The sequence below is a fragment of the Aquila chrysaetos genome, chromosome 4 (genome assembly GCF_900496995.4).
Source record: "Aquila chrysaetos chrysaetos chromosome 4, bAquChr1.4, whole genome shotgun sequence".
NCBI classification, from domain to species: Eukaryota; Metazoa; Chordata; class Aves; order Accipitriformes; family Accipitridae; genus Aquila; species Aquila chrysaetos.
The window spans coordinates 25,191,137-25,203,918 of record NC_044007.1 but is presented as its reverse complement, the minus strand read 5'-3'; the positions used below and the strand labels follow the sequence as shown (position 1 = coordinate 25,203,918).

The following is a 12,782-nucleotide window of genomic DNA, read 5'->3' as shown; positions in this document are numbered from 1 at the left end:
TTGTAGTAAAAAAGGTTTTTTCTTATTTTTAAATTGAATTTCTTCTATTTCAGTTTGTGCCTGATGCCTCTTGTTCTGTCAGTGGGCACTACTGAGAAGAGCCTGGCTCCATCTTCTTTACATCCCCAATCAAGTATTTATACACATTGATGAGATCCCCCAAGCCTTCTCTCCTCCAGTCCCAGCTCTGTCAGACGCTCCAGTCCCTTCAACATCTCTGTGGCCCTTGGTTGGACTTATTCCAGTATATTCATGTCTTGTTCTGGGGAGCTTAGAGCTGGACACAGCACCCAGATGTGTCTCTGCAGTGCTGAGTAGAGGGGAAGGATCACCTCCCTTGACCTGCTGGCAACACTCTGCCTGATGCAGCCCAGATGCTGTTGGCCTTGTTTATGGCACAGGCACATTGCTGGCTCATGGTCAACTAGTTGTCCACCAGGACCCCAAGCTACTTCTCTGCCAAACTGCTTTCCAGCTGGTCAGCCCCAGCATGATCCTTGAAAATCAGCCAGCTCTCCTGGGCCCTTTTTCTCGCCAGCTCTGCGTCCCATAGGATTCTTACAAGCAGGTCCTTGAACGGGCTAAACTCTACTTTCCTGAAGTCCAAGGCTGAAATCCTGCCATTTGCCTTGCTCCTTCTTCTCAGGATCCTGAACTCCGCCATCTTATGTTCACTGCAGACCTTCACATCCCCAATCAGTTCTTCCTTGTTTGTAAGTATGAGGTCCAGCAGAGCATCTCCCTCATGGGTTCTTCGATCACTTCTGTGAGGAAGTTATCATCTGTGTACTCCAGAGACCTCCTGGATTGCTTGTGCCCTGCTGTGTTTTCCCTTCAGCAGATGTTGGGTTGGTTAAAGAGCACCATGAGAACCAGGGCCTGCAAATGTGGGGCTTCTTGCATATGTCTGAAGAAGGTCTCATCTGTGTCTTCCTCTTCAGGCTATCTGTAGCAGACGCACTGCAGTGTCACCCACATCTGTCTGCCTGCTAATGCTGACCCACAAGTTCCCAGCTGGCTTATCATCCGGCCCCAGGCAAAGCTCCAGGAGATCCCACTGCTCTCACACAAAGGGCAACTCCCTCTCATCACCCTACCAGCCTGTCCTTCCTAAAGAGCCTGCACCCATTATTTGCAGCCCTCTGGTCATTCGAGCCATCCCACCATGCCTCTGGGCCCCCTAGGAGATGGCAGCCCTGCATCTGCACACAGACCTCCATTCTTCCTGCCCATTCCCCATGCTGCATGTGCTGGTGTTTCAGTTATCACTTTGTACTAACTTCCTACCCCCACAGTGGGTTGCTGCACTTCTGGAAATGTGTGAAGTTAGCACTGCATTGAGTTTATTATTCAGTTTAAGAGAGAAACAATGTGTGTGGGAAAAAGAACTAAAAATGTTACATACACATTAAAAAAATCAGTAAGAAATAGTAAGAATCTTAAAAAAATCTGTGACAAATAAAAGGATAACCTTAGCAAAATTCTGAGAAAACTTGTGCAGGTGCCAGGAATGTAGGATAACTCATCGAAATAAAAAAGGGTTACAGTAATCAAATGAAAGACTAATTTAGTGTTTTAGCATACTATACAATGAAATCCTTTAAGTGGCAGAGGAAGAAATGGCAAGAACCTGGCCTGCGCGTGGATTTGTGGAGTAAGAGGGCAGCATCAGAAGAGCCTCCATCATAGGCTGGAGTTGCAGCTGTGAACACAGGCCTGTGAATCTGTGACCATGAGAGGAGGAAGTTTTTGCCATCACAGCAGAAAGGCTGTGACCTCCCACTATAGAGTAGCGAGGACAAGAGGCATCACCAGTTCTGGTAGATCATTGTGACTATAGAAGTGGGATGATGAGACAGTTTCGGGAGAACTGATTAGGTGATCAGCACTCCTTTTAGTATGTATAATGGTGAGGGACAATGGTGTGGTAAAAGGCAAGAATTTAATTTCCATTGTGTTCAGCTGGTGGTGATGAATTAAGTAAAAGTTTCTGGACTTGTAAAACTACAAGGCAGGCTTGTGAGCTGACAGTATTCAAAATCCAGTTTGGCTTTTGAATGCTGCAGTGAGGGCCCAGTAGGGCACATTTTAAAAAAGCTTGTGTTATAATAGGTATTAGAAAAAATATTTTCCTAAGAGCAAACATTGAAACACTTTGTCCAGAGAGGTTGTGGCATCTCCATCTTTGGAAATTTTCAGAACTCAGCTGGGCAAAACGCTAAGTGATCAGATCTAAGTTGAGCTTAGTTGAGCTGTGAGCAGGGTGTGGAAGTTGATGAGCACCCAGAGGTCCCTTCCAACCTCAAGTATTCTCTGATGCTCGGTCTCTGGCACTGGAATGTAAGTGTTATGTTTTGAAGCCTCCTCTCTTGTAGTTCTCTGCTGTTATTACAGCCACCTGAGGGTTGTTTTGACTTGCTTCCATCAGCAATCTTCTTGGAGTATTTGTAAGATGAAGTCTATTTTCTGGAGGACAGTTCAGAGTTGGCTACTCAAGATGGCTTTCAGGACATATTAGGTCATCAGAATGCTCTAAGGCAGTGCTAGCGGGGCATGGGTCTGACTTAAGGGGTCCTCTAGTGTTCTTGAGATGAAACAATAGTTTTGTAATTTTTTGGAGAAAAATCTACAATTTTTACAGTTTTGGAAAGGGGTGTTCACCAGTAGTGCGTATTATCACAGTGTACAAATAGGACAGTTTTTGTAAATGCTTCTATGAAAGAAGTAGCACTAGGCATTAGTGTTTATTTTAGCTGAGATTAATTTTGATATCTGATAAAAGAAATTTTGAAGATAAAACATTTGGGAATGTTGCTAGATCTGTAGTAATGTGGAATCGTATATATCCCTGAAGTGAAAAATATATAAATACAAAGACTCTAGATTATAAAATAATCCCATTCTTCATACACAAATCACCTACTACATGTGTAAGGGAAGTCTTCCTTTGGTAAGTGTAGAAAAAGGATTGTTTCTCTCTGCACATCAGGTCAGACGCCATTTCAGCTTTCATACAGGGGTACTGCAGAGATTCTTTGCTAATCTTTGAACTAGAAAAATAGCAGCTACAACATCGTCTTTGTGCAAGGGTAAGTGAAATTTCAGTGACACCTAGTTTTGTTTAGAGTTAGTTATTGTTATGATTTTTCCTCTTAAAACCTCTAGAGGCGGGCTGAAATATATAAATTAAAATCCTTATTTTTGAAATACAGTATTACGAAGAGTGGTATTATTTCTGAAATATTACAGCTCAGGAAATAGGAAATAAAAGATTCTAGGGAACTTAAATATGGAAATGATAAGTCTTAAAATCCAACATTTAATATGAAATGGTAGTAATTTCAATACTTGGTTATCTTTGAATGCTCATACAGTTTCTATGTCTCGTTACCTTTAGTACAAATCCCTTATCAGTAATAATTTATTTTCAGACTAATTTTCTTCTTCACTGTTCTATATGCCATAAATGATATCAGCCCATGCTATTTAACTACTCAGTGGTTTTGAGATTCACTTCAAACAGGGAGGTTTGGTTGCAATACTTTTCGAGAACACTTTATTTTCAATCACTTTTACAAAGTAGAGATTCAGCTTTAAAGAGTTTATTGTATTTTGTGACACAGAGGCTCTTTGAAGGTTAATCAGCTTTTTAGCAGTGATAGGGTTGGATTCTTGTGTGACTAAGTGAGTCACTTCTGTTTCATGTGCAGATCTATCATTTAATCGGAAGCCTGGAAGTTAAGACTTACTACACTGCATAGTAAGTAGAAAAGACAGTTTTTGTTTTAATCATTTTTTTCTTTCTGAACTTCACTGTCTCTTTAGGACTGTAAATTAGTTGAGACAGCTAGACTGATTATTTAAGAACCATTCCTAATGTGCGTGAAATCTAATAAAAGGAGCTGTACAGTGAAGTCATATTATTTGGACACCAAAGCTAAAAACTAATTTGAAGAAATATTCTTATATATACCAAATAAAATTCACTAAATGTGGTAATGTTCCTGATTTACATTTAGGGCATGATTTAATCCAATTGCAGTTTAACTGGAGGCAGTTAGTGTTTTCTTAAAGGCAAGTGCAGAAACTTCACAAATCTTTTTTCACATATTTGTAGCCCAAAACAACTACTTGGGAAATGGTCAGGGAAGACTTTCACAAAGAGTTTTTACAAAGTAAGTGTTTTTTAAAACTGATTATCTCTGATACAGCTCCACGCTTGAATGTTGCTGTTGAAGTTGATGGAATTACACACAATAGCGTAGACCTGTGATTAAACATAACTGGACAAAGTATTTTTTTCTGGTAGTAATGAACCACACATTTGTAAATACAGGAGAGTTTATATTCAAATATATATACATAGAATCACAGAGTCATAGAATGGTTTGGGTTGGAAGGGACCTTAAAGATCACCTAGTTCCAACCCCCCTGCCATGGGCAGGGACACCTTCCACTAGATCAGGTTGCTCAAAGCCCCATCCAACCTGGCCTTGAACACTTCCAGGGATGGGGCATCCACAGCTTCTCTGGGCAACCTGTTCCAGTGCCTCACCACCCTCACAGTGAAGAAATATTATATATATATATCTAACCTTGCATGTAAGTCCAATTCTAATCCCATGCCATATAGTGCTATGTTGCTGATGGGCACTCAACTTCTTGTCAGTTTTGTCTTCCCCAAACGTTGAGATGCTGAGCTTGAAATAATGGTAGTATAGATTCAAAATGCAGTGTCTCTGCAAGAACTATTTAAATGGTTATCTTTATTATGCAGTGCTTAAGAAGTTTCCTTCAAGTCTCTATCCTGTGGTTGGAATAGCTGGGCTGGATTCCAGAAAGGAAGATGATGTCTGATGCATTTGCTGCAGTCTGTGGGCTGCTACAGTACATAGGATTACAAGTTCTGATTAGAGTTCAGAAGGCCTTTGATGGAAAAGCCAAGGGACTTATTTACAGAATCTTACTGCATGATACAAATAAATAACTATTGTAAATAATTTAAAACTTAAGGAATGTTGGTTTGTATACAGGAATGTGGTTCTGGACACAAAGTATCAAGTAGGAAGAGTTGATAACTCTTAATTTGTTATTGGTTTTGCAGTGTGAGTTGAAGAGAGAAAGGTTTGAGCTGAAATAGGGAAGAGAATGGGTCAGGGCAAAAAACCTAATTACACACCAGCATTTCATGCCATTAAGATGACAAAACTTTTTCCTAAAAAAGGAGAAAGAGAATACAGTCTGCAAACTAAGAATTACTTTAAAAGAGGAAGGTTGCTGTGGACACTAGTGCCAGCTTTGCTTTGTGGGTAAGCAGTAGAAAAACATATTGCTTGGTGTTGCCATTTTCCAGAACATATTTGCGAGCACTACTGCAGATGATGCTAATACGTCCTAAAATTGCTGCGCCAGATTTACTACTCCTAATTTGCAAAGCTGTGTATATGAAGACTTTATTTAATCATAGTTTTGAAGGCAGGTTAAGAACGATGGGCTTAAATTTAGTCCTGACGGCTGTTTTATTAGCCCACTAGTTAGGTACATGATATGCTGCCTTTCCCTTTTCCCTTATTCTCATGCTGTTAACACAGTGAAATGAAGAAAATCTTTAGATGCTTATAAACTGAAGCCACCTGGCAGTTCATAGTTGTCATGCTATCTAAATAGGAAGATTACTCAAAATGTACTCCCTATGCTTAGGAGGACAGGCCTGAATTTGGTGCTGGGTTCCTCTGTCTGAGAAGCTGGGATTAAGAGTTTTTCAGTCATGGTTTAGTTAGTATTAGAAATTTTGTTTGGGACTGGGGAAAATAGGAAATTGTGAAGTGAGAGAGTGCATGTGTGAGTAAAAAGAGTAATGAGTATCTGAGGAAGGAGAGAATTTATAGGCAATTTTTTGATTGGATTGAATTGGGGATCCTGATTCTTGTCTGACTTGTCCTCTAATTTTGGTCCAAACACAAATCAACTGTATGTGGTGTTCATATGTGTAAGTTAAGTACTGTACAAATATCCCATGCACTGGGAGCGGATTCATGCAGAAAAAATACCCAGTCAAATAATCTAAGACCTTATTGTGGTACCTAGAGCTTAAGATGGACCTATTCAGAAGCAAACTGGAGAAAAAAGAACCACAAAAATTTAAATAAATAGGAATGCTTTTCATGAGTTTCCAGGTAATTGGGAACCGGGCTGCAACACTGTAGACCTGTGCTGCCTGAGCAAATGACTAACTCGTGGCAGTATTTGGCTGAAAATGTGGACAAGCAGTTGAAAAGAATTCAAGTTACAGTTTAGAGCACTTCACTGTTTTAGCTTGAAATTTTGGCATACAGACACTTGGAGTTTGTGTCTTGGCTAAAGATGCTTGGTCTGGTTCTAATATCCTGTTTAGTTTTTGGTCATCCCATTCTCTGTGTCTGTGATCCTTGTTTAAGTTTTCTGTCCTCTCCATGCAAGTTAAGGTGCTCCTTATCTTCCCTTTCTGCTGGAGGAAGACGTAAGGAAAAATACCTTTCAGTGGTTTGGATAATGAAAAGTATTACTAAGCTTTTCTAAGAGAATGTGTTGATAGCCAGATTCCATCAATAAAGGTCCTACTTTGTGGACCCTAACCTCCATCCATAAAGTCGTCTTCATCCATGAAGGGCAAAGATGAATGACGACTTCATTACTCTTCCATTACCGTCTACCTTAGTGACATGAAATAACTTTGCATGCTGGTTTTCACAACTTGATACAAATGTTATTCTAGCTTAAATTCTGTGATTGAAAACGTTACTTACAGCTCTTTCCTAATGTTTATGATTTATGATCTCTAATGTTGCGTAGAAAGAAGCCTTTGCCTTGTACCTCTACAGGAGGAAGTAAGGTTGTGGAGACTAACTAGAAGTGGAATAGACTTTTCTTTAAATTCTCTCTAACCAAGCAGAAGGTAGTTCACCTACATTTTATGAGGTTACTGCGTGACAAATGCAATAGGCATGTGTGACTATGTATGGAACGGGAGATTATTTTTTAGTGGCAAAACCCATCCTGCTTAGAAAAGGATAACTCCATGATGTATGCAAATGTATGTGAACATGTGGTTCCTCTTCCTAATCTTCTTGGGTTTAAAATATAAAATATATATTTATATAAATATATAAAATATAATATAAATTTCAAAATATTTCAATATGCTTGATTGAAATGCTGGGCAGGACTTAAAGGCATCCAACAGAGGTCATAATGCTGGTGCAGAAGGAAATAGAAGAACTCATCTTCTATTTGAAATGTTTCCTGCAGTTTCACTTCTGTTGTATTGTCTCAGGACTGTGTCTAGAGTAACATTTCTTAGCTGTGTCACTGCAGAAAAGCCAAATCTTAAGTTGTCGTGTTGCATGCAAGCTGTCTTATCCTAAATTTATTTTTGGTCAATTTGGCAAATGTGTATTGCTGTATTTGTACTGGCCTATACCATTGCTTGTGGTTTCTCTGTATATTTAAAACAAATACTTATACTTACATATAGTTACACTGCTTTGCAGTGCTTACATTCTGTTGGCATGTGCTGACATTTCTATAGGGAAGTTTGTGCAAATATAAGTGACTAGTCTATGTGTAGGTTTGGAGCTGAGAACCACGTAACAGATTTGAAAGCAATGTGGAAAATGCAATAATCATATGTCCTTGATAGCGTTAACTGCCTTTGTTATTAACCCACCTGTACAAAGAACTATAATACTATTATTTTATAATATTATTTTAAATAATATAGTGGTTTAGAGTGAATTTCAGAAATATTTCCATTCATTGCCCAGACACATTATATCTACTTAAAGACGAAGATAAACATAGGTTTTTTGTTATTTTATGACTGTGTCTTATTTTAAGAATGTCTATGGCTAGCTATCAACAGAATCACTGAAACATTCATTTTAGCAGCTGCTACAAAAGCATGACAGTTTAAAAAAACAACTGTTCTGAAAAAACTTTCACATAGAAGTACATTGGTTGTATTTATGTAATTGCTTTTGGCATCAGCTTAAGTAAATTTAAGTAAAAGTTCATCCATAAAATTATCTGACTTTCTCAATCCACTTGAACCTTGATCTGTTTTGGCGTAATGTTCTGGACTTGGTAAAGATGCTTTATGATTGGCATCTGGAACCCCAAATGGGATTACACCACTGTCTTCTGGTTCAGAATTTCCTGCTGTTGCAATGTGTGTTGTTTCACAGAAATGAGGAGTAATTCCCTCTCAGATGCTCATGTTGAGATTGCTGCCAGGGAACAGCATTAGTGAGGTCTTCTTTCACTGCTAAAGACAAGGCATCACTTCTATTGTAAACTTGGTTCTCTCTCAGTGTGTTTACAAACTTGTTCTAAATAATTCACTTCAGCTTGAAACTCTGTTTCCCAGGAAAGTGAATAGTTATCTTCTTAAAACCAATTTTTGCTTTAAGAACAAATAAACTACATGGTAATTTTCAATTTATGGAATAGACGTCCTTTATACCACAGACAGTTGTGCTTTCACTCAGAGCCTTTTCTGTTCTTTTTAAATTATTATTTGCAAATTCCTTATTGAGTGGACAGTAATGAGTCTGCATCAGTCGACTGCAAAGTGTAGTGGTGTTTGAGCTCTGTCCTCAATAGACAGGTTGCAGTGGGGCTGCATGGGCATCCCAAGCTCTCAAAGCAGAGTTCATTCATGCATTGCCCTCACCACCTGCAAGCGTGTGTGTGTGTGTGCTTAGTCCTCCCTTACAAGAAAACAAAACTAGCAAGGAGTACCACAGTGAGCACTTCCTTTCTGCTCTCATTTCAGAAAGGTTTCTACCTCCAAAGCTGGCATAACTTTTCTTAGATTATCTGGTTTCAAGCTATGTTGCTGTTGTAGCAGAGGGCTGCTGCAGATTAAGTACTTCTACTGCAGGGCAGCATCCCTGGAAAACGTGCTGTTTGCAGTCTTTCATGCCGGGCCTGGGAGGATCATGACATTAAATTGCAGGAATACCTCCTGAGTAAATCTGAGGCTTTTACAGAGGGGCCTGCCATCCAAATTTAAGCTCTTTTGAAGGAGGGGAGGTTTTGGAATAAGGGCTGCAGCATGTCTGTCTACTACCAAGAAAATCAGCCTGTGCTGGAAAGTAAGCACATGTTGAGTTAAGGCTGCATCAGCAGAAAAGAGAGTTGAAACATCTGAGAAGGAAAGAGTAAGCTGCTCTTCAGAGTTTGATCACAAGCTTTTCCAGCTTCTAAGGCATGACACTTCTGGTTTTTGTAATACATACATTTATAAACATTTCATAGTGTATTTTTTTAAATTTAAAGGGGTTTGGTGCATTCTGCTTGGGCATATGGCAATACAATGGATATGACTGCTAATTCATCATGGCCCATGTTTAATACAAAGGGGCCTATTAGTTGTTACCTGACTTTGTATTTGGTTGGATAAAAAACATGGTTGGTTGATGAGCACTTAATGCTTTTTGTCTTGCTGTGATCTGTTTGTCTGTTATTTTTAATAACCAGTGAAAATGTACTAAGATTTCTTTCATGCAAAGGGGAAAATAGAGATCTTTGTGCTTGAGCCCCAAGTTAGTTCCTTGCGACGTTAGCTGCGCACTTGACAGCACAGGCTGTCACCCTCCAGGGGTGATAATAGGAAAACCTCATTATGTTCACATTTTCAGTGCTAGAGTAGTTGTCCTGTGATGAATGAAAGCTGAGATGATATACCAGGAGATCCTCATCCCTTAGGGAGAAGAAGGTGGCAGGAGGAATGAGTATTTTTCCCCTTTTTTCTGGATCCCACAACTCTGAGACCTGTTTGACATCAGCTGACCAGAGAGTGGGAAGCATCCCTTCATGTGTGGCCAGTTCTGGGCAGGACACAGGCAGATGCTCCAGGGTCTCCTTCAGTTTTCCCTTAGTGCTGAGCTGTATAGGTTGGACGCTTCCACTTGCACCTTATCCCAAGGGTGCTTTTTATTGGTACTAGTTCTTCAAAGATTCCTTGAGGACTGCAGCGGCTCCCTGCTCTTGTTTTTGTCCTATTGCATCATTTAACCACACTGCCTGCTCAGTTCAGAGTTCTTGTCCCTCCTTGACCTCTCCATTGCAATCATAGATCCATCAGCCCTTCAGCTTCAGGTCCAGTTAGGGAACTGTCTCACTTCTGGTATTGGTCTGATGCTGTTTGTTGACATATGAAGAGTTTGGATCTGAAAGTGGGTGTTTCTGGAGATAGGTATACTACTATACTCTACTGTAGCCACAAAACTTTCTTTGCAGAAGACCCATCTGGGACTTGCTGCCATGTTGTTTTTAATTTAAAATATCCTTATGACTAATGGAGCTATAAAATACTTTGTCATTGTTGTAGCACATATGGGATCCAATAATAAATTAGAGGTCCTCTGTGACAAGTACCGTAGATATATAATAAAACAACAACCTCTGTCTGGGAACACTTCAGTCTGAATTCATATTTCTCCAACATAGGGTTAATCGAATTTTATGCCTAAGATCTTAAACAGCTGGAATATGAAAGCAATTTTCACCATTCTGCAATGTAGTAGTCCTGTATCTCTGGAAAGTATGCACTTTGTTAATGTACAAGACAAAGCCTTTCATTTAAACATTTATTACAGCGTATCTAGTTTGATTTAGGCAGTGGTTTGAAGCAGTAGGATGCATTTGGTCATCCCAGATTTATATTCAGTGACTAGAGAACAAGGTTTTAATTTTATTTGAAATGTTTCCTTCCTCCAATTCTAAACTAAAAAGCCGAATTTATGACAAAATCATTAAAATGCTTTAATGCTGAACTGACTTTTCTGATTCAGTGTTTTTATGTAGGTATGTTTTCTCATAATTGCTTTTCCAGATTGTATTGGTCAGTGGACATCTGGACAGCTGGGACGTTGGGCAGGGAGCTATGGATGATGGTGGTGGAGCATTTATATCATGGGAAGCATTATCACTCATTAAGGATCTGGGTAAATATTTAATTTTAAAGTATTTTTAATGCATTACATTTCGAGGACATTTTGTATTCTGTGTAAACTGGATTTTCTATTTTATCCATTCCTCTGAGCACAAATTTTCATACTTAGTATAAATATTTTGCAAGTTTGTCTGTTAAACTCCTTTCATCACAGGGATCATCCAAAAGCAACACCATCAGTCAACGATCTAGAAAGTGCTTTGAGCTTGCATGGTCACCATCATTATAGAATGAAAGTTCAGTGTAAGATACGATATCTAGGTACCTTAGAAGAAAGCCACTCCTTTTCATTTTGTCTTCATTAGTTCCTCCCTATTAATGAAGATGAAGCTTCATGAAGCCACAGATAGCCTTCTGATATTGTTCTCTGCCTTTTAAGCAAACACTGTGTGGTGGGTTGACCCTGGCTGGATGCCAGGTGCCCACCAAAGCCGTCCTATCACTCCCCCCACCTCAGCTGGGCAGGGGCGAGAAAATATAACAAAGGGCTCGTGGGTCGACATAAGGACAGGAGAGATCATCACCAATTACCGTCACGGGCAAAACAGACTCAACTTGGGGAAAATTAACTCAATTTATTACCCATCAACCAGAGTAGGGTAATGAGAAATAAAACCAAATCTCAAAACACCTTCCCTCCACCCCTCCCTTCTTCCCGGGCACAACTTCACTCCGGGATTCTCTACCTACCCCCCGCAGAGGTGCAGGGGGATGGGGAATGGGGTTTACGGTCAGTTCATCACACGTTATCTCTGCCGCTTCATCCTCTTCAGGGGCAGGACTCATCACACTCTTCCCCTGCTCCAGTGTGGGGTCCCTCCCACGGGAGACAGTCCTCCATGAACTTCTCCAATGTGGGTCCTTCCCACGGGTTGCAGTTCTTCATGAACTTCTCCAGCATGGGTCCCTTCCATGGTGTGTAGTCCTTCAGGCACAGACTGCTCCAGCATGGGTCCCCCACGGGGTCACAAGTCCTGCCAGAAAACCTGCTCCATGGGCTCCTCTCTCCACAGATCCACAGGTCCTGCCAGGAACCTGCTCCAGCGCGGGGTTCCCACGGGGTCACAGCCTCCTTCGGGCACCCACCTGCTCTGGCGTGGGGTCCTCTACAGGCTGCAGGTGGATATCTGCTCCACCGTGGACCTCTGTGGGCTGCAGGGGGACAGCCTGCCTCACCATGGTCTTGCCCACGGGCTGCAGGGGAATCTCTGCTCCAGTGCCTGGAGCACCTCCTCCCCCTCCTTCTTCACTGACCTGGGGGTCTGCAGGGCTGTTTCTCTCACATGTTCTCACTCCTCTCTCCAGTTGCTGTTTCTGTGTGCCCCACAACTTTTTTTCCTTCTTAAATATGTTATCAAAGAGGCGCTACCACTATTGCTGATTGCCTTGGCTGGTGGCGGGTCTGTCTTGGAGCCGGCTGGTATTGGCTCTGTCGGACATGGGGGAAGCTTCCAGCAGCTTCTCACAGAAGCCACTCCTGTAACCACCTCCGCTACCAAAACCTTGCCACACAAACCCAATACAATTGTCATTCAACACATTCCTAAGTCTTTCGCTGTCCTACGTGTTGCTTTTACAGCAGCTACTCAGTTAATTCAATTCCCAACCCCTTACCTCACTCTTGACAACTTCTCAAGACAATTTCACCTAAGTCTCTCTCAAGACCATGTAACTAGGACTGGATCCAGGCAATGTTCGTGCCTCTGGTCTTTCTTCTTTCATCTACATGTAAAGATATTCAGCAAAAATGATTTTAAACGTCACAGAAGCTCATATTTCCCATGTA

The 12,782-nt window shown here is 40.8% G+C and overlaps 1 protein-coding gene across 7 annotated transcripts in view; it reads left to right on the top strand.

Moving 5' to 3' along the window:
- CPQ (carboxypeptidase Q) overlaps positions 1–12,782 on the top strand; it is a 166,141-nt gene that overhangs the window by 93,911 nt on the left and 59,448 nt on the right. For all 7 annotated transcript variants that reach the window (XM_030012612.2, XM_030012613.2, XM_041123191.1 and 4 more), the window contains one exon: positions 10,877–10,988. In XM_030012612.2, coding sequence (XP_029868472.1) covers positions 10,877–10,988 — 112 coding nt within the window. The remainder of the gene's footprint in view (positions 1–10,876; positions 10,989–12,782) is intronic.